This window comes from Puma concolor, chromosome C2, assembly GCF_028749965.1.
Source record: "Puma concolor isolate L17-30 chromosome C2, mPumCon1.1.hap2, whole genome shotgun sequence".
In the NCBI taxonomy this organism is placed as follows: Eukaryota; Metazoa; Chordata; class Mammalia; order Carnivora; family Felidae; genus Puma; species Puma concolor.
In genome coordinates this window covers 82,600,156-82,622,373 of record NC_141675.1, presented here as the reverse complement: position 1 = coordinate 82,622,373, position 22,218 = coordinate 82,600,156, and the positions used below count along the sequence as shown (strand labels likewise).

General features: G+C 34.8%; 1 protein-coding gene across 2 annotated transcripts; it reads left to right on the top strand.

Moving 5' to 3' along the window:
• The first annotated feature begins 734 nt into the window (after nucleotides 1-734).
• UTS2B (urotensin 2B) lies at nucleotides 735-20,737 on the top strand. Of its 2 annotated transcripts, none has more exons than XM_086675001.1 (5): nucleotides 735-952; nucleotides 5,437-5,535; nucleotides 6,688-6,725; nucleotides 8,009-8,102; nucleotides 18,474-20,737. In XM_086675001.1, the coding sequence occupies exons 1-5, from the start codon at nucleotides 850-852 to the stop codon at nucleotides 18,497-18,499; spliced, it is 360 nt and encodes a 119-aa protein (XP_086531127.1). In that variant the 5' UTR covers nucleotides 735-849; the 3' UTR covers nucleotides 18,500-20,737. The 2 variants fall into 2 exon arrangements, with proteins under 2 accessions (XP_086531127.1, XP_086531126.1); XM_086675000.1 differs by lacking the exon at nucleotides 18,474-20,737 and adding an exon at nucleotides 15,088-15,221.
• Nucleotides 20,738-22,218: the final 1,481 nt, after the last annotated feature.

Genomic DNA, 22,218 nt, shown 5'->3' with positions numbered 1-22,218 from the left:
GCTGCCATTTGTGCACAGGGAACGGAGTCAGCTTTAGAGCTAATGCATCTAGAGTTCTCCTGACAGAAGAAGTAAGTGTCAAGGCCAGAGGTCATTAGCACATCTTTGGAGCCATAAAACTGGAATTGTGGATGTACTGAAAGACTTCGACTTAAAAAGAAAACCATTACAATTAAAGCAAGTATTAAAGAGTGTAATTGACGGGACATTTGCCAACTTTGAATTAATTAGATTTAGCTTTAATCTTTAGAAGTGCTGGTTGCAGCAAAATGAAACCATCCTTCTTTAGTGCAGTAAGACATTAATGTTCCCATTATGATTCATTTCCAATTTGAGCTCTTCCCAACTCAAATCTATTTGGTTGGTTAAAAATGAAGTGATGGTTGCAAATAACATGGGCTATCAGGGAGACCTGGGGTGGGGAGGGGGGAAGGAGGGGTAGGGGGGCTCTAATTTGGTCAAATGAAAGGCATTGTTCCCATTTGATTGTTATGAAAATTGAACCAACAGGTTCAATTGCCAATTTTTGCTCTATGCTTGTGCCTGTGTCTGAAGTGCGTGGGCATGCATAGGAATGCCTGCTTTTAGTGAAATGGGCAGGTATGAGATATATCGATTGGGTTCTTCCTGTCATTGACTGAGTAGCAAACCTGTCACTTCTCCAAGTAGTGAATCATGTCGACAGAATGCATTACATTTTATAAGTTTTTTTCTTTGTCCAGATCATCTGTAGTTGAAGCACACTTGCCACCTTTTAAAAGTGATCTCTGCAGCATTCCAGAGCCACTGAAGTATTCATCTTGACCTGGATAGTCAGTTTCTCTGCTAGCACAAAGAAGATTTTTTAACATGAACAAGATCCTTTCAACCACTCTTTGCTTTGGACTCCTAACTTTGTTATCTGTAATGATATTTTTCGAATTGGTGCATGGACGGCCATATCTTACCCAAGGTATGTACACATGAATCTAAAATCCTACAGATGGGTAAATAATCCTTATCTTTCTGTTTGTATTGCCTTGATTTCTCTGCCATTATCAAAATAATATGTTAAGGCGTTAGTATTATTAATCATCAAACATCTTTTCAGAAGTTGCTGTTTTAAATTACATGTAATCCGTGATGCTATTCTTCTCAAGTAAATTAATTTTAACCAACATTGTACTAAATTTATTTTGACTACACCTAATTTTTTATCTAATCATGGGGCACCTTTTTTCTCACTTCTGTTCTATGACCAAAGATAGTGAATGTGTAAGTAGTAATACAATCAATTACCTAATATGTGCATATTTTATTTTATTTTTTAATATGTGCATATTTTAAAGTGTATCTGGGGAAAGCAAAATAATATTTTTAACCTATGAGATTATAAGTAAGTTACTAATGAAAGGAGAATGACTTAGATAAAAACACATTAGGATGGAAATTTGTGTTTGCAGAGATTTGGAAATAATAATGCATGGGGAAATCTACATAGTATTTTCAGGAAGACGATGCTAAATCCACATTATGCATTGACTGTATTTATCAGATTTCTAACATAGAGTACTTACATTAAATGAAATAATTTAATCTATGACATCTAAAATTTGTACCATGAGAAAGTTGGAGAAAATAAATTTTTGCTCTTGTAATATTGTAACTTGTATTGATCTTTCTTTAAAATTTTCAATGCATTTTGTACTGGAAATAGCTCTTCATCTGAGAATCAGTAGGGCTAAATGTAATGTTGATTTATTAGGCAAACAACCTCCTTGAAACTTTTATATATTTCTTTATGTTTGGAAAATAGTAATTTAAAATAGTGCTCTCTAATTTTCCTTCCAGCTTGAAATTTTGAGGTTATCTATCGTCTAACTGAACTCCTTGCTGGGAAGGAAAGAGCCTTTAACTTTGTCTTACATAGGGGAACCAAAACAGGATAGAATACATTTTATTTACATGATACTTGGTTGAGAAGAGGGATCAAGTTTTTCCCTTTGGGATCAAATTCAATTTTACTAGACCATGTTGCTTCCAATGTGGTTTTAAAAGTCAATGAGAGAGCAGTTCTTTTGGCAGTGAAAATAAAATTGCATAAATCCTTGTTATTTATTTATTGGGATTTTCCCATGAAAAATAAGTTGTCTTAGAGACCTAGATATAAGGTTGGGAATCAAAAGAGTCTGGATTTTATCCATAGCTCACATTTAGTCTTTGGCCAATCAAAATCATTGCACATGATAGACATCCTTTGTTCTTCCTGTGAAATGATGGTATTTTCAATGTTCCTAACACAATGTAAATGAGGAAAAATGAGACCATTCACTGAGGACTTTGCAAAATTAGGATGTTGGTGGTAAATGTAACTTCTGATTTCATGTGGATGTGGAATACAGAAAAATCAAACTCTAAAGTATTTTGCTAGGTTAAAGTTAAATAACACCTCTGACCCCAGAATACCACACAGTGATATGCATATATCACTGGCAACATATTGGAAAGGTTTTTCTCTCTGGTACTCCCTTGGATTTATTTTATTGTACATAAACAGAGAAGATTACGTTACTAGTAGGGTTATTTTCTGATCTAAATTGTCTATGATTAGAGTCTCTCTCCATATACACGTATTTCAAAGCAGCCAAAGGTTTGACTTATGTCCTTGAACACATTGTTCAAATAAGCATTTTTGGGGGTTACCATCCCGCTCTTTCTGTGTTAGACAATGTCCAAGACAAATGACACAATCTGCCAGCTGTCATTTGGTTGGAGCTATAGAAATGCATGGTTCAATGGGTAAACCTGACATGGGGCAAACTGCCTACCACAAAATGATGAAGAGTGAATATCAAGACCAAGAATACTGGAAAATTTATTAATTGTTTTGTATTTTATCATTTTGGGGATTTCCAGATTTCTTTCTGGTAAAATTTCTTGTCTATATGTAGTGAGAAGCTTCAAATTTGAGTGAAAAGTGAGGAGACAATGAAACCTTTAAGATTCAGTATCTTTAAAGGGTGCCTGGGTGGCTCAGTCGTTGAAGCACCCAACTTTGGGTCAGGTCTTAATCTCATGGTTCATGAGTTCCAGCCCCACATTGGGCTCTGTGCTGACAGCTCTGAGCCTGGAGCCATTTTTGGATTCCGTGTCTCCCTCTCTCTTTGCCGTTCCCCCGCTCATACTCTCTCTCTGTCTCTCAAAAATGAATAAATATTAAAAAAATTAAAAAAAATTCAGTATCTTAAGTAGCAACGAACCAGTATTATCTGTGTATTTGCAAAAGCCTTCACTCTGTCGTGTCTGGATAACTTTGTCATCCTTTGTGCTAAGGGTTCACCTACACTCAGGTATTTTTTATTCAAGCATTTCCCTTGTCATACTAACTTTTAGTTCAAAGACAAAAGCATATTAAAAGTATGTGTAATTGTTTTCTTTTAAAGCTGTATCTGTTTTAAAACTAAAAATGAAAAAAAGAAAAAAGACTTTTTTTCAATTATATTTCTAAGACAATATCTTAACTTTAGAAATATAAAAAATATTTTTAAAAAATTTCTTGAAAAAACTTTTTCTTCAGGGATTCCTGTAAACCATGGTTGTCTTTAAAGGTACTGACAAGAATTTCTGAGGAGAGTTATGCAAGTGTAACCACTGGAAACAAAAGTAGTAAAGAGAGGCAAATTGATTCAATTTCTTTTGTGAAAAATGTCCCACTTAAATATGCAGAAGTGGATTAGTAATTAAGTTCCTAAAAGCTTCAGCTCTACACTTTCCTTGTTACCTCCTCCTGGTCTTATACATTCTCTAAGTTTAAGGCAATGAATTGGTTTCTCTTATCACAGTTCTAAAATAAGTAGTCATTGTCATCTGGCTATAATATGTACCCTATTTCTTTTTCTAAGAAAAATATTTTAAAGATTGTAGATTGTAATGTAACATTTTGATGAACAACTGTAATAACAATGATGTTATTGCATGGTCACATCTTAAACTAAACTATCTCTGAGGGTCTTCATATAATTGATGTTGAGCAAATTTCCATTGATACTGTATTATGTTTTAATTAATCAGTAGAAAAAATGTTACAGATAATTTCTATGTTTATGAAGTAAAGGAAATTGAAGAGTTGAGCATCCATAAACTATGTTTGGTCAATGTAGAAATGATGCTGTCACCTGTCCCACGTCATCAATTTGCTTCCTCATCAAGTCTCTCTCATTCGTTTTATTAACCTCTTAATTGTTTGAGTTAATCAATTAATATTTTGTAGAAACAAGAAAGACAGATGATTAAACAGAATAATATAGTTAAATTACGGGCCATTTCTGTAGCTAAAACCACAATATTCTCACTTCTAAACTTCAGACTCAATGAATCTAGCTTCTGTTCAAGCTGTCAGCTAGAATGAGGAGCTAGCAAGTGGGGAGCATGATCCCACAGAAGTTCTGGACAAAAGTTTGGCTTTTCAAGCCACATCACAAAAGTTCATTTTGTTTGTAATATACTAGTTGTTACTTCAATTGCATTACTTGTTGATAGATATCTTGTTGAGTCTTCATGTCTTATACCTTGAGTAAAGGTTATTATCCTGATTTCTACTTCAGAATAAAAATATTTACAAAAAATTGGGTGATATTTTGCTTTTAAGGTGTTGAAAGAGTTGAGCATCTGATCAATGAATGGGCTGGGAGGTAAATTGGCAAAGATGGAAAGATGTCAATATGGAGAAAGGAGACTTCATATCACCTTTTCCATAAGATTTCCTTGAATGGTTTAAAGGCAATCTCCAGAACACAAAATGGCTCATATTTAAATGTGCATAGCACATGGAATCTTAAAATCAAATATTGTTTATTTTTTTCTTTAAAAAAATTTTTGGGGTACCAGGGTGGCTCAGTTGGTTAAGGATCCAACTCGTGATCTCAGCTCAGGTCATGATCTCACAGTTTGTGAGTTCAAGCCCCCATCAGGCTCTGCACTGACAGCATGGAGCCTGGTTGGGATTCTCTTTCTGTCTCTCTCTGCCCCTCCCCTGCCCTCTCTTTCTTCCTCTTTCTCTCAAAATAAATAAATAAACTTAAAAAAATAACTTTTATATTTTTCATATTAAACACAAGAGTAGAAAATTTCAACAACACAGATAAAAAATAAGAAATTTACCTGCGATTCTACTACCCAAATTTACCTACTACCCAAATTTAGCAGGTAAATTTTAGGGTGTCACCTTTCAGACATACTGTCTCTCCTCTTCTCTCTCCCTCTCTCATAATCTCTCTTTGCTCCTATACATTCAATGATTTTTGAAACAGCCCCTCTTTTTGGGTTACACACCTTTGTCCACAGCACTTTTTTTGGTGAGTATATGCATTGATAGCTATAAAATGTATTTAATTAAAAGTGCTTTTGGTGACACAGATCGAAAATGGAGGCTTCATTACACTGGGATGATTATTACAGGAAATGAATTGTTTCCAGATAAAGAAGATGCAAACCACGAAGAACTATTGCTGGCTCTACTGAATAAAAATTTTGATTTCCAAAGACCTTCTAGCATTGGTAAGTTAGGAATTTATTCTGTCTTCTGACCTGCTCTTTCTCAATGTTAATTTGTAGTAAAGTAATAACTACTCCTTTTCATGCTGCACTGACAGCTTAAGTGTGTCTTATTATTTCATATTCATGATAAAGCAATGGCATTATTAAAAAATATTAAAATCCTATTTTCTTCAATTAGAGGGTCCTAATGGGATCAGTAACCATCTATTTACAAAATAGTTATCTTTAGTCATATTCTCATCTCTGCAACTTCTCACTCATACAGTTAATATTTTCTTTTACTAAATGCTTCAAATCTGTTCCCAGGTTTTCATTAGAAATTTCACAAATTAACTGCATTTTAATGGCAGTTAAGTTAGCACATTTGCAATGAAATTCTCTCCATGTGGGAAACAATTGGAGTAGAGACCACTGGGAAATTTAGGCACACCGACTGACATTTTTTTCTTTGAAGATCAGCAGAATCTAATTTACAATTATGCATTAGAGTTTTCTCCAAGAAATGACAAATACTGTCAGAAACTTAGCAAGTCTAGCCTAAGAGAAAATGTGAGAATATGTCAATGTGTTACACTCTCCAAAAACATCTGATCCTCTAAAAAAAAAAAATCTAGTCATGGGACAATGTGCTGACTATAACAACATCTTAATGAATACTTTAAAAATACAGGGTTTTAAAATTAGAAATAAGATATTCTCATTGAAGAAAATGTGTGAAATTATAAAAAAGAAAAATTCATACTCAAACTGTAAAACCCAGAGAGAGCTAATATCAATATTCTGGGAATTTCTTTCATGAATGAATTGTATAGATGTTTGTGTCCCACTTTTTTTCACTTACTATTGTTTCATAAAATTTCCTCATGTTAGTAGAATAATTTACTTCTAAATAATAGTCCTTGTTAGAACTATGGTCTGTTTTAGAAAGCTTTGTGCTTATTACAAGAAATCAGGTATTTTCTCATGACATAACTGGTTGCAATTCAATATGTCAGGCATTGAGAAAATATTTGGGTCTTATATTAGGGATGGTGGGTGGTCTCAAATCTTATGGAAAAGACCTTTGCCTTCCACATAAGATCCCGAATGTGTGAATTGGGATGAATCTATTATTGGCCATGAAAGTTTTCATGTAACGAATGTGTCTTGCAGATACAGAACTGACTGGCAAATTGGAAGAACTTAACCAGGTGAGAGTGTGAAATACTTACATTTCAATTTTAATAATAATTAGAAGGCATTTATCTTTGGGCACAGTTTGAAAAATTATTGGTATGATACCGTAAATTTTTTTTATTCCTGCTAGAGAAAAAGTAAAGTAATTCATTAGAAAAAAAAAAATAGTCAAATTCCACTTGGGAAAAAAAAAAAAAAAAAAACAAGGAAGAAAAGAAAACCAAAACAAAACTAAAGCTGAAATGATCTTGAGATAAAATCTGGATTCTCGTCCCAGCTCTCCAATTGTTATGAGACCAGAAAGAAATTAAAATTCTCTGGATCTAAATCTCCTCATCTATAAAATAGGAGGCTATACCTAGATTGGTGATTTTCAAAATTTATTATTATTTTTAAAAGTGGAAATATTTTTTCCCAAATAAATTGGATACGGTCTCATATCCAATTCATTCGGTTGCATACGAAGGTGGAGCTGTTCTGTTTAAAGCACCTGGTTGGGCGCCTGAAGGGTCACCTCTTTGAACCCGCTCTTAGCCTCCCGACAGGGAGACCCTTAGCAGCCTTTTCCCCAACTCCTTGACATGCTGTAAAGAAAATGTGAAAATCACCAGATTCGATGATTTCAAAACTTTTCACAAACATGCATGCAAATCCATTATTATGCAAACCATGTGGCTCTTTGGGAGAGAGAATTGTGTCCCATCATTCTAGGCGGGTCAGACATGGACACTCTCAGTAGCCAGGCTGAACTCTACTTTGGTCAGAGTTAGATCTTCAGGGTGTAGACAATCAGAAAGCTTGCTAAAAATGAAAATGGGTTGAATTCTGGGTAAAAACCCTAAGGCCTCAAAATACTTCTCCCTTCCTGCTGGAAAGGAGAAATATTTCAGGAAATCCAAACATTTACATAACTCTGTGGAGCTCCTTGAAAAGCACTGCTCATTATAGGTGACATGAAATCGAGTCCAGGAACACAGGCTGTGTTTCCAGGCTCCCCATTAATTAACACCCAGAGTGGACTTCCTTAACCATAAACCTGTTTTTTCCTCATGTCCTGTTGAGTCATGTACCTTTCTCAGTCAGTCTCTAAATACTAGTTTCCTTGTACTGTTCCTGTTTCTTTTTGTTTACTTTCTTCATTACTTTTTCTCCTTTTCAATTCCTTGTTTCTCGTTTCTCCCTTTCTTCTGTTTTTCCTACTCTTTTCCCTGTTTTATTCAAATACTTTCTCTTCTTCAACAGAAAATAGCATCATTCTAATTAAAAATGAATAATTTTTATGTTTGATTTTTAACAGCTGGAAAATCTAAAAGAGCATCTCGCAGAGGCCAAAGATTCAGAGATATCCTATGCTATAGGTGGTCTATCTTCTTCCCATCCCAATAAGCGAGGTAAATTTTCATTTCAAATTTTTAAAATTAACATCTGAAAGATGAGTTTTGCAATTATTACTAAGAAGAAAGAGAGTAACTTGATATTTCTTAATCCTATGGTGGTGCTCAAGATCAAGGCTCATATCTTTATTTTTTATTTTATTTATTTTTTAAACAAATTTAATGTTTATTTATTTTTGAGAGAGGGAGAGAGAGAGAGAGACAGAACAGGAGTGGGGGAAGGGGCCGAGAGAGAGGGAGACACAGACTCTAAAGCAGGCTCCAGGTTCTGAGCTGTCAGGACAGAGTCCTACACAGAACTTGAACCCATGAACTGTAGATCATGACCTGAGCTGAAGTTGGGTTCTCAACTAACTGAGACACCCAGGCGCCCCTATTTTATTTTATTTTATTTTATTTTTTAAGTTTATTTATTTTGAGAGAGGGAAAGCAAGAGTGGGGGAGGGGAAGAGAGAGAGGAGAGTGAGAATCCCAGATAGTCAAATTCCACTTGGGAAAAAAAAGAAAAAAGAAAAGAAAAGAAAACCAAACCAAAACTAAAGCTGAAATGATCTTGAGATAAAATCTGGATTCTCAGCACTAGCAGTGCAGAGCCTAATATGGGTGGGGCTCAAACTCACAGACAATAAGATCATGACCTAAGCCGAAGTCAGACACTTCTCCTACTGAGCCACCCAGGCACCTCCGAGGCTCATATTTTTAAAAAAGATTCCAGTGAAAACATTCCCTTATGAATGTATCTGAGTTCTGTGGTGTTTATAGCAGTGTGTCGCAAGGTCATAGGTTCTAGGTTTAAGTAAAATAGGCCCTTATTGTTTAAAATTGTGACTTACCTTTGCTGTTTTGCTTAAACACTGGAGATAGGAGAATCACAAAAGGGAACAATCAAGTTTCAAGTTAATCCAGAATTTTAGAACATCTTTATTAAAGTCATTGCTCTAACGTTTGGTTCAAGGCTTGATTCATAACATATAATTTTAGGAGGATTTGTCTTTTGGATCCCTCTTACTATTTATAATATTTCTTGGGAAATTCTTGTTTCTTGCTGAATTAGTTCTTATATTTGAAAAACTTGTATGTATGTTTTTCCATTCATAGAGTGATGTGAGCCTTCCTAAATCTTGTTTTATTTACACTTGTCTCTCTTCCCAGATTTGTCTTTAACTTGTACATAAACCTATGTCACAATTGCTACTAAGGGGGAAAAGGAGACACTGGTATTATTTAAACACTTAGCATATTATATTTTATATTTTCGTATCTCAAAATATTGTGGTTAATACATAAGCACTAGAGCTACACTGCCTGGGTTCAAGTTAATATTGACATTTTCTACCTGCTTGAACTTGTGCAATTATCTAACTTCCTGTGCCTTATTTTCTTTGCCCCAAATGCAAATTATAATCCTAAGTATCTTTATGAGATTGTTGGGAGGACTTGCTGAGTAATATATGAAAGGAATTTAGAATAATGCCTAGCAAATAGTAAGTACTATGTAAACTTAACTTGTTTTTTATGGTTTTGATCAATGCTATAATTATTATTTTATTCTCTTCATAAACATCAGGTAGCTATTACTATGCCTATTTTATAGATGAGGAAATTACATCTCAGAGGGATTAAATTATATGCTGAAAATAACCCCCTGCTAAGTGACTCAGCCAGTGAACCTGAAGGAGATGGTAGTAGAACCTTCCGGAGTTTTAAGGACTTTGGCTTTTACTAGGTATCATGTGGGACATCACTGGAAAGTTTGAGCTCAAGAGTGATATGAGATAATTTTTAGTACAACCACTCTTGATGCTTTGTGGAGAACACACTGCAAAAGATGGGCAAAGGTAGAAGCAGAGAAAACTTTAACAAAAATAATTTAGTGGTAGCAGCTTGGATTCGGTTTGGCAATAGTGAATTGATAAGGAGGGGTCTTATTCTTTGGCTATATTTTCAACAAAGAAGCCAACAAAATTTCTTGTAGGATTACACGTAGGTTGTATTAAACAATGACGGAAGGTGTCGAGAGTGACTCCAAAGATTTTGTTCCAAGCAACTAGGAAAAAGAGGGCAAATTCTACTTATTGAACCAGAGATAGCTGGAAGAGGAGAAAGTTTGGTAGTGTAGAGGGTTGAAATACAGATTTGTTGGGCCTTCTCATAATTAGCGTAGCTTAGGCTATGATGTGTTACCAGTTTTAATCCAAATCTCAGAGGACTACCATATAATAAAGTCCAATATATGTAGTATAACCCTCTTTGATTTTCTGACTATTTCATTTGAAAGGTTGTTATAGCTTGACTGCCTCTCATATTGCCAAGACATAGGAAAGGACTAGAGGACACATCCCAGGTCTAAACTGCTCCAGTTCAGAACTTGGTTCAGTGAGAAGTGTCACTTCTGAAGTCCACCGGCTAGAATTAGTCATGTGGGCTGCCACCAAAATACTGGCAAGATAGGCTGATAAATTTTAGGAAGTACATATAATACCTGGGGACCACTGCCTCTACTACAGTCAGTCCTTTCATCTCTTCTTAACCACATAGACTATACTTATCCCATTCCCATTAGAGACAATCCCAGATCTCTTTCACTGACTGAACCCAGAACAAAGAACAGGCTTTCCAGGAGAAACTTACTAGTCTTCATTAGATATAGTGTGGCTTCTTCCTCTTCATTCACAGACCTGTTGGCTAAAAGGACAATTCCAATAATTGGCAGAGGAACAGGGACAGGAAAACCACAATCAGAAATCCATCCATAAAGGACACAAACAAGAGATACACAGAATGCTACCCTCCAGGAATTCTGAAACCCCACTGGGCAAATATTATAAAGGTCTTCTACCCTGGGGATGGAAAAAGGTGTCTTGATTTGAGCCTTTAGTATCTAGGAGGAGTCATTTGCCTATTGTAACATTTCTGGTGTCTACACTGTCTGAGATTTTTGCTTTTTCATTTTCATCCCTGGATACATCTTATGTGTTCCTTGGGGAATATTCTCTTCTCTGGGATGGTACAGTTTTCTTGGGTCTCATCCCACTCTTGCAAAGTTGGAGGTCTGAGGTTTATTTTGTCTTAAAATATCAAAGATATTTTTATTTTAGGGTTTATGATGTCCTTTCAAAAATTTAGAAAGCTTCTCATCTGCTTGCTACATGCAAATGCTTTTGAAGAAACAATTTTAATTATTCTGCCTTCTCACCCCCAATTTAGTAGCAGTTGTCTTGAAAGTAGGTGGAACATGGGCACCTGGGTGGCTCAGTCAGTTAAGCATCCGACTTTGGCTCAGGTCATGATCTCATGGTTCGTGGGTTCAAGCCTCGTGCAGGCTCTGTGCTGACAGCTCAGAGCCTAGAGGCTGCTTCGGATTCTGTGTCTCCCTTTCTCTCTGCCTTCGCCCACTCCTGCTCTGTCTTTCTCTCTCTCAAAAATAAATAAACATTAAAATAAAAAAAAAAAAGCAAGTATCTGGAACATGCCTTAAAGACTAAGCACTCACTCTGACTTCTTTATTCAAATTGTTATTTATGGAGCCTCTGTCACTTGGAGTAATTTTAAATCTCATTTTATAGTGTTTTGGATCTAGAGGAAGTTAACCCTTTCAACATTTTGAGAGCTTGTATTTCTGAACTTTTTATTCCCTTTGTATTTGCTGTCACATTGCATTTGGGGATGAATTAGGTAAACTACACTAGCAAAGTAACCTTACTATCTCAGTGATGTAACTTGCTTTAATATTTATTTTTTATTTACATGAAGCCTTGTGTATGTTGGTCACTTTACTCTGTATCCACACTATGTGTCCCCGTAGTGGGACAGGAAAGAAATGGAGGTAAACACATTCTTATCTGCCAAAATTAGACTCATGATCTTAACCTAACTTACTGGGGTCAGGGAAGCACCTTGGAAATGTAAAAAAAGCACAAGGAATATTTGGACAGTCACATCCCTACCACAGATGTTTTGGGCTTATGCTATGCATAGCAATATCATCCCAGTATAGCAGGCCTTCTTATGTACATTTTTGGGTTTCAGTTACTTGTGGTCAACCATAGTCCAGAAGCAAATGATCTTCCTTCTGACATACCATGAGAAAGTCAATAGTACCTTCATACTACATCACAGGGCCTACGTCATTCACCTCATTTCATGTCCTCATATAGGCATTTTATCATCTTACATCATCATCATAAGAAGGGTGATTATAGTATAATAAGACATTGTGAAGAAGCCACATTCACATAACTTGTATTGTAGTATATGGTTATAATTGTTCTATTTTATTATTTATTGTTGTTAATTTCTTTCTGTGCCTAATTTATAAACTAAACTTTATCATCGGTATGTATGTATAGGATAAACATGTATTTTTATTTTTATTTTTTATTTATTTAAAAAAATTTTTTTTAACATTTGTTTATTTTTGAGACAGAGAGAGACAGAGCATGAATGGGGGAGGGTCAGAGAGAGGGAGACACAGAATCTGAAACAGGCTCCAGGCTCTGAGCTGTCAGCACAGAGCCCGACGCGGGGCTCGAACTCACGGACCGCGAGATCATGACCTGAGCGGAAGTCCGCCGCTTAACCAACTGAGCCACCCAGGCACCCCAGGATAAACATGTATTTATAGCATTCAGAACTATCTGCATTTTCAGGCATCCACTGATGGTCTTGGAACACATCCCACACAGATAAGGGGGGACTTCCTGTAGTGATCTGAGTAGACCATTGAATATATAAATTTGAGGTTTAGGGAAACAGCTCATATTGGAGTTATTCATTTGACAGTTATCAACATATCAATATTGCTTGGCATTGTGATGAAACCATCTAAGGAATGACTCTAGATATTAAAGAGAAGACAGCCAGGCCTGAAGCCTAAGTGATTCCAAGGTTAGAGATGGGGCAGATGAGAGAATCAGCAAAGGAGGCTGGGTAGGAGCAGCTACAAAGGAAGGAAGTGACAAAGAATGTCCCACTCCTTCCAGGAAGAAGTAGTGAAACTATATTTGAAGTTGGATAACTCCAACTTTCCTTCTGAACAGCAATAGAAAGATTATTAATGGCTTGACCAAGAATTGTTTGGTGGACTTTTGTTGAAGGAGAAAATGATAAAACAATATTTTTATCATTTGTCAGGAAACACTGACAATACACATCACTTTTGAAAAATTTTGTTTTAAAGGGTAGAAAAATTGGGGTATTAGCTAGAACATTTTGGGGGAGTGTCAAAGAAACTTTTTATTTGTATTTATGCCAGTAGATATTAAAACATATTTGTATGTAGTAGGAACAAAGTAAAACATATGAATTAGATGCCCAGGTTAGGTGACAAAAACAACCCACATTATACTTAAAGTGTGGTTCTATTGCAAAAGTATGAATAACGTTACATGAAAGTAAAATGGACCTAGAGATCCAGCTAATGCAATAGTAACTTATGCTTACTGGGAAATACTATAGTTTGGTTTAATAATTTATTTTATAGTTGATAGACACCTGCTAACTTCATTCAGAATTTGTGATAAAATATGATAAAATACAACATCTTTCCATTTATAAAAATCCTTAATAGATTGCGTATAGAAGGAACATACTTCAACCCAATAAAGGCCATATATAACAAGCCCACAGGTAATATCATATTCAATGGAGAAAAATTGAAAGAGATTTCTCTGAAATTAGGAACATCACTTCTATTAAATATAGTGCTAGAATTCCTAGCTATGCAATTAGGAAAGACAAAGAAATAAAAGGCATCCAAATAAGGAAGGAAGATGTAAAATTCACTTTTTGCTGATGATATAATCTTATATATACAGAATCTCAAAGAGTTAGTAAAAAACTGTTGAAATTAGTTGGTGATTTCAGTAAGTGGCAGATTAAAAAATCAGCTTACAGAAATAAGTGGCATTCCTTTATACTAATGATGAAGCATAAGAAGAAAAAACTATCCCATCACAATAGCATAAAAAATAATAAAATACTTAGGAATAATTTTTTTATTGAATTGTATTTGATATAAAATATTATGTTAGTTTCAGGTATACAGCATAGTGACACAATAGAAAGTGATCACCAGGATAAATCTAGCCACCATCTGTTACCATATAAAGTTTTTCAATATTATTAACTATATTCCCTATGCTGTACACTGAATTCCCATGTCTGATTTATTTTATATCTGGAAGCCTGTACCTTTTAATCCCCTTCCCCTATTTTACACCCTCTCCTCTGGCAACTGCCAGATTATTCTCTGTATCTAAGAGTCTGTTTCTGTTTTGTTTGTTCATTTATTTTTTAGATTCTACATATAAGTGAAAGACTACATATAGTCTTCGTCTTATTTTATTTAGCATAATACCCTCTGGGTCCATCCATGTTGTCACAAATGGCAAAATTTAATTTTTAAATGGATATTCCATTGTGTGTGTGCATGTGTGTGTGTGTGTGTGTGTGTGTGTGTGTGTGTGTGTGTGTGTATAATCAATCTTCTTTATCCATTCATCTAATGATGGACACTTAGGTTCTTTCTATATCTTGGCTATTGTAGATAATGCTGCAATGAACATAGAGACACATGTATCTTTTAAAATTACAGCTTTCATTTTCTGCAGCTAAATATCCAGAAGTAGAACTGCTGTATTATTTAGTAGTTTTGTATTTAATTTTTGAGGAACCTCTGTACTGTTTTCCATAGTGGCTGCACCATTTTGCCTTCCCACCCAAAATGCATGCGGGTTCCCTTTTCTTCACATCTTTGCCCATTCTTGCTTGCTTGCTTGCTTGCTTGCTTGCTTTATTTATTTATTTATTTATTTATTTATTTATTTAATAGCCATTCTTACAGGTATGGCGTGATAGCTCATTGTGGTTTGATTTGCATTTATCTGATGATTTGTGATATTTAGCATCCTTTCATGTGTCTGTTGGCCACTTGTATGTCTTTGGAGAAATGTTTACTCAGGTCTTTTACTCATTTACTTAGGAATAAATTTAACCAAGGAAGTGAAAAATCTGCACAATGAAAACTATAAGTCTTTTCTGAAAGAAATCAAAAAGAAGACACAAACAGATGGAAAGAAATGTGTGTTTATGGATTGGAACAATAAGTATTGTTAAATGGCTGTAATCTGCATAGCTATCTACAGATTCAGTGCAATGTCAAAATACTGTTACACAGAAAACACTATTTCAAAGAAACCACACAAATTTATGTTTCACATAAATAAAAGAAATAATCTTAAAATTTATATGGTACCACAAAAGACCCCAAATAACCAAAGATATCTTGAGGATAAAAGAACAACACCTTATTTTAAACTAGATTTCGAAACCATAGTAGTAAAAACAGTATAGTACTGGCACAAAAATAGACATATAGACCAATAAAACAGAAAACCCAGGATTAAATGCTGGCATATAGAGTCAATTAATATTCAACACAGGGCCAAGAACACCCAGCAGGGAAAGGATAGTCTCTTCAACAAATGATGCTGGGAAAACTGGAGGAATACATGCAGAATTGAATACATGAAATTGGACCTTTATGTCACACCACAAACAGAAATTCACTTGAAATGGATGAAAGACTTACACATTAGACCAGATAACATAAAACACCTACAAGAAAATATAGGGTAATAGCTTATCAATACTGGTCTTGGTAATGACTCTTCGGACATGACACCAAAAGCACAAGCAACAAAAGCAAAAATTAACAAGTGGGACCACATCAAATTTAAAAAATTCCTCACAGCAAAAGAAACAACTAACAAAATGGAATAAAATTTTTGCAAAGCAAATGTTGGACAAGAGGTTAATATCAAAAAAACCCATAAAAGATAGCACTTAATAACAACAAAACCCCCAAGAGTATCTGACTTAAAACATGGGCAGAAGAACTAAATATATTTTTTTTTTCTCAAAGAGGACATCAAAATAGCCAATGGGCACACAAAAGATGCTCAGCTTCACTAATTAGTAGGAAAATGCAAATCAAAACCACAATGAAATATCACCTTACACTTGTTAGAATGGCTATCATTAAGATGACAAGAGACAGCAAGTGCCGGTGAGGATGTGGTGAAAGGGAACTCATACACTGTTGGTAGGAATGTAAATTAGTGCAACCACTATGGCAAACAATATGAAAATTCCTCAAAAAATTAAAAACAGATTTACCGCATGATCCAGCAATTCAACTTCTGGGTGTATTACAACAGATGAGTGGATAAAAAAGAAAATGGGGTACATATACACAATGGAATATTATTCAGCCATGAGAAAGGAAGATATCCTGCCATTTATAATGACATGGGTGAACATTGAGCACATTTTGCTAAGCAAATAAGTCAAAGAAAGACAGGTGGTGTATGATATCACTCATATGTAGAATCTAAAGTCAAACCTGTGGAAGAAAGTAGCAAGTAAAATAGTGGCAACCACGAGATTATAGAGGGAAAGGGATTGGTTAAGGTTGATGGTGTTTAAGTATATAAACTTCTACCGTGTAGAAATAAACCACAGAAATCTAATACACAGTGTAATGAGTGTGGACGATAATATTGCACTATAATGATGTAATATGACAAATACTACTTCAATGGCAATCATATTTACAATATATAAATTTATCAAAGTAACACATTATACACCTTAAATTTAAAAACTGTACTGTGAAATTTATCAAATAAAAAAAAGAGAAGAAAAAAACTCTCCTTAGCTTTCACTCCAATCTGTTCACTTAGTTGCACTCCTAATAACTTGAGCTTTGTGGGTGCATAAACTGAAGTAGGATAGAAGCAGCACATTTGAAGAAACCTGGGGTTGGGAGATGAAAAATAAATATATAGCTGCCTAGCACATAATATCCTCCTAAAAATAGGGATTACAAGAGTGAACCGGACAGAGATCAAGAAACACCAGAATACCGGCTAGAGTTTTTCTTCACCTAGATGGTAAATGATGGATAAACACTAAGGAGTTTGGCTGCTCTACGGGGAATATCTTTTATGACACTTCCTTTAATTCGGGTCCAAAATTTTCCAACTATGCTCCATTGCATACTTCATCGAGCCACTCATGTGATGTAATTTTTGGATATATGTAGATTTATTTCCTGGAAGACTGATTCAGTGATATCTGAAGGGCTGGAAAGGGCAGTGATGATAACTTTCTGAAGCACACTATAAAAAGAAGATGGGAATGGAAAATAAACTTCTTTCATAGGATTTGAATGTAGTTTCGTTTAAAGGAGGATGTGACTCTTGTAGAAATGAAAAGTAGACTCAGTGCTATCATAACACTGTGTGTGTAGGTGGTAATGAGCTTGAGGATTACAGTTTACACAGTGAGAAGAGAGGGAGGGAAACTTGGAGAGTAGATATACTTAGCATTTATTTCAAAGAGTATCTTAACAGTACTGAGTTTTTTTAAAACATTTTTCATTGTGCTCCCATTAATCAATAGAGAATCAAAGATCCATCTTCTTGGGGTCATAATTTTAGAAACCACTTAGATGGAAGGAAATTAGAGAAATTTATAATGTGTTCTATGAAGCTACTACAAGCCTGATGATTGATTGGGAACAGCCTACAGAACATTTAAAAGGACTCATTTGTGCATTTGAAGATTAAAAAACTGATAGAATTGGTTTGATTTTTCTGAAGCATATGAAGACTCGATGTGATAATTAAATTACTTAAATAACATTTGATGGTTTTCAAAGTGAGCCTTAAACTCTCTTCCTTCATTTCCCCCCAGCAAATAGAAACATATTTATCATACTTTTTGCTTATGTTACTTCCTCTTTGGGATTTCAGTTACCCCAAATATAAAACAAAGGGGTATATCTAATAGGATGACCTACTGTATTCTCTTTATAGTATTATATACATTATAATGTAGAACAGTGCTGTCCAATAGAACTTTCTGTGATGATGTGAGCGTTCTCTAATGCATTACCCATTATGGTAGTCACTAGATACAACTCATTACTGAGCACTAGAAATGTGGCTAGTGGGATGAAGAAGCTGAATTTTCTTTTCTTTTCTGTTTTGTTTTTTGTTTTGGTTTTCTAATTTTATTTAAGTCCAAGTTAGTTAACATAGTGTAATAATGGTTTCAGGAGTAGAATTTAGTGATTTATCACTAACATATAACAGCCAGTGCTCATCTCAACAAATGCCCTCCTTAAGGCCCATCACCCATTAATTTTAATTAATTTATAGATGCACATGAGGCTAAGAACTCCATATTGAACATTCCTTTCACAAAACTCTCTCATACTGGCACACATAAACTATTTTATTCAAATGTAATATTTCATCAAATATCCTCCTAATAAAGAATTTGTTTTGCTTTCTTTTTTAGCCTGCTTTTGGAAATACTGTGTCTGAAGGTTTTTCTCTGGATACAAAAAGATAAGAACATTAGAAAAAGATACACATCTACTCACCACTACTTAAAGATTCTAGCTATTTGAGCATAAAGAAAGGATGACGTTTATTCTGCATACTGTATGCTTAAGGTTTAAGTTGTGAATGATGACAAATCAGTTGCACTTTTGCATGGCATGGGTTATCAAATGGCCTTGTAGTGCTAAAATTTACAGTGCTGTATCTATTGTATGCTTTCCGTAGATTCATTTTCTACATATAATTTTGTCTCGTGATGACTCTGATTTTGAGCTATCAATTAAAATATTTTAAAAAGTGGGGCACCCAGGTGGCTCAGTCGGTTGAGCCTCCGACTTCGGCTCAGGTCATGATCTCACTCACGGTTTGTGAGTTCTAGCTCTGTATGGGGCTCACTGCTGTCAGGAGTGTCAGCATGGAGCCTGCTTCAGATCCTCTGTCTCCCTCTCTCTCTACCCCTACCCCGCTCGTGCTATCTCAAAAATAAATAAACATTAAAATAAAAAAATAAAATATTTTAAGGGTGCCTGGGTGGCTTAGTCAGTTAAACATCCAACTTCAGTTGAGGTTATGATTTCAGGGTTCCTGAGTTCAAGCCCCACATTGGGCTCTGTGCTGATAACTCAGAGCCTGGAACCTGCTTCAGGTTTTTTGCCTTTCTCTCTCTCTGCCTCTCCCCTCTCACGCTCTGTGTGTCTCTCTCAAAATTAAATAAACATTAAAAATTTTTTTAAAAAAGTATTTTAAAAATCATCTTGGAAATTAAAATAAATTTAATTGTATCAACTTATGGAAAAAATATGCATCATTGTCCTTTCTCTTTCTTATGATTGTGCTAACTACTATCTCTTTTCTGTTCATTTGGACAATTGTCACTGAAACTACTACAACCAAATGAATACATTACTGGGAGCAGAAATATATGGTTTATTAGACTCTGGAAGAAAATGATATTAGATGTCCCAGAGATAGAAAACTTTCTTATAAAACAATTTGCCTGTTGGTTTCTTAATTCTCATCTATGCCTCCTCCACAGCATCACGAACTATTTGAGACTCAGAATGTCTATAAGAGATTAGCTTCGTTGTGCCAAAAAAATAAACAGAACAAAAGAACTCATTGGATTTCTCCTGATTCTTTTTTTTTTTTCCTTTTCACATCCATATATCAAACTTGCTCTTGCTTACATATGAACAAGCTTATTTACTTAGTCAATTCAAGGCTGGGAATTCAACTTCAATATTGTGTGTCACCTGTTCTAGCCCCAAAACATTGTTAACATAACTTAAAATAACATTAAGGACTAGACTAGATGGCAAGGCCAGCCTGCTCACATTCCCTTACTTCACAATATGGGGGAAATGCAGTTTACCTACATGATATCAATTTTGTGGTGCTTAAAGAGAAAATTATTGCAGAGTATGAACAATATTGCTTAAGTTGAAAAAAACCATAAAACAAACCAAGTTGAGTGACATATCTAAAGTGCCATATATATACTTGTTAGGAACCACTCAAATGTACATAAATATTAGTTGCTCAATCATGCCTGATTATTCCTACATATTTACACCAGTAGTAAACAGAAACATAATATTGTTATGAAGAAAGACAAAAATTCCCGCTTTCATCATCTCATGTTTATTACCTTTGGAACAGTTAAACAATATGCAGGCAGTTTGAATCTTTAGGAGTAAGGTCACACAGAAAGGGTTTTTCTACTTCTTCCTTTTAGGAGAATCCATTAAGTTATATTTTAATAGTTTGCTTTAAGAAATTTAATCCCTAAAGCTATCTGTAGATTAAAGGTAGAATTTGTTAGACTTTCTGTAGTGTGAGTAAATTTTAAGATGATGCGGCATCATAAAACATCCCTCATAAAAAATTGTTTATGTAATTGATGACAGAACACAGAAATCCATATTCACAGTTTGCTCTATGAAGCTTCACAAATGAATGAGATGACTCATCATATTCTGAACAGAAATCATGTTTTAATTTCCTGCTATGTTAAAAGAATGCCCTATTTCGAACTGGTGTACTGTTGATTTATTTTCTACTTTGTATAAAGTAGTGGTGGAAATAACATGAAAAAAAATAGTTATAAGTGGAGAAAACATTTTTCTCTTTTTGTTCATTAAAGTCTTGTATATATATTATATTATGAGATAAATGCATTATTACACATCAGAATAGAGTATAAATCCATACATTGTGACCTCTGACTTTAATTAAATGGAATGCCATAAGCATAACTTTGCATTAAAAAATATAGGTGATAGGAAATCAATTTGTTTATTTCGACTTTAAACCTTCACCATGAGAAAATTTTAGGCTAAAGTAGGCTTTAATACCTTTTGTCAATGCATGAAGCAGCAGCATCCAAGTGGATTAGAAGCTTACAGATAACCAAATGGGAGAAAAAGGGAAGAAAGAACCTCCAAGGAATAGAACACATTCCTAAAATTGAACAGAAGGTTGAAGAAAGCTGGCAAGAAACATTTTAACTTCTTCTTCAGTAATTATTTCAAATAGAAAGTCCTACAGGATATTTTCCATGTACCACTGCTAACTTTCTAATGCAAGCTTCTGAAAACAGAATTGGTTAGCTCTCTCAAAATTCATTTCTCCTTGCTATAGCCCATCTATCACAATTAACAAAATCATTCATTTACTGTATTTTTCTAAAATTTGAAGACTTTCAGCAGTTGAAGAAATTTTCCCTAAACTAAGAATACAAAGCCAACCATGTTCTAAGTGCATATGTTCATTTCTGTGTGTCTTTGATTGCATTCTTTGGATCATACGTTTATTCAATTTTAGTTAAAATTAACAGCTATCCATTTCTCACCTCTTGTAATATGAATATACCTTCTCATAACATTCTTCCTTTATATTCTAAAATAAAACTCTGCCCTATTCATCAAACTTTTCTCCTCCCATATATCAGGTCCATCTGACAGTGATTGCTAGTGTTTAACGTTTTCCAGAGGTTTTACAAACTTCGGCTACTCTCTGGTTCAAGAAATAAGTTGTCTTTGTGTTTTAAAAGCATACCCAATGTACCATTGGCTTATATACCTAAGTTGTAGTAATATTGTAGTTATTGTTGAGAACTGAGCGTTCCAGAGTATCAAACTTTATACTTCGATAGATCAATTAAAAATAATTTGTATCATTTAAAGAAATAATTCTTAAACACATTATACTTTTCAATGCCTTTTTAAACACAGTATATGAAAACAGTCAAACAGTTTCTTAGGCAAGTCAGTAGCATCAAAAAGATTGTTTATTGTACTGTGTTAAAATTACGTGTACTTAATAAGCCCCAGACTGGTCCAGTGGTTTACTTTTTGATGATTCCTAGTCTTCTTCCATACTTTCCTCTGTTACTCCTGTGTGGTTGTTCTCCTCATAATCAGCCACTGCTACTGTTAATTAACTACCAGTTGTAACTAAACAGTTTTTTAATGTTTATTTTTGAGAAATAGAGAGAGCATGAGTGGGGTAGGGAAGAGAGAGAGGGAGACACAGAATCCACAGCAGGCTCTAGGCTCTGAGCTATCAGCACAGAGCCCAGTGTGGGGCTGGAACTCACAGACCACGAGATCATGACCTCCCAGACCGCGAGATCATGACCTGAGCCAAAGTCTGACGCTTAACGGACTGAGCCACCCAGGCGCCTCCTACCAGTTGTAATT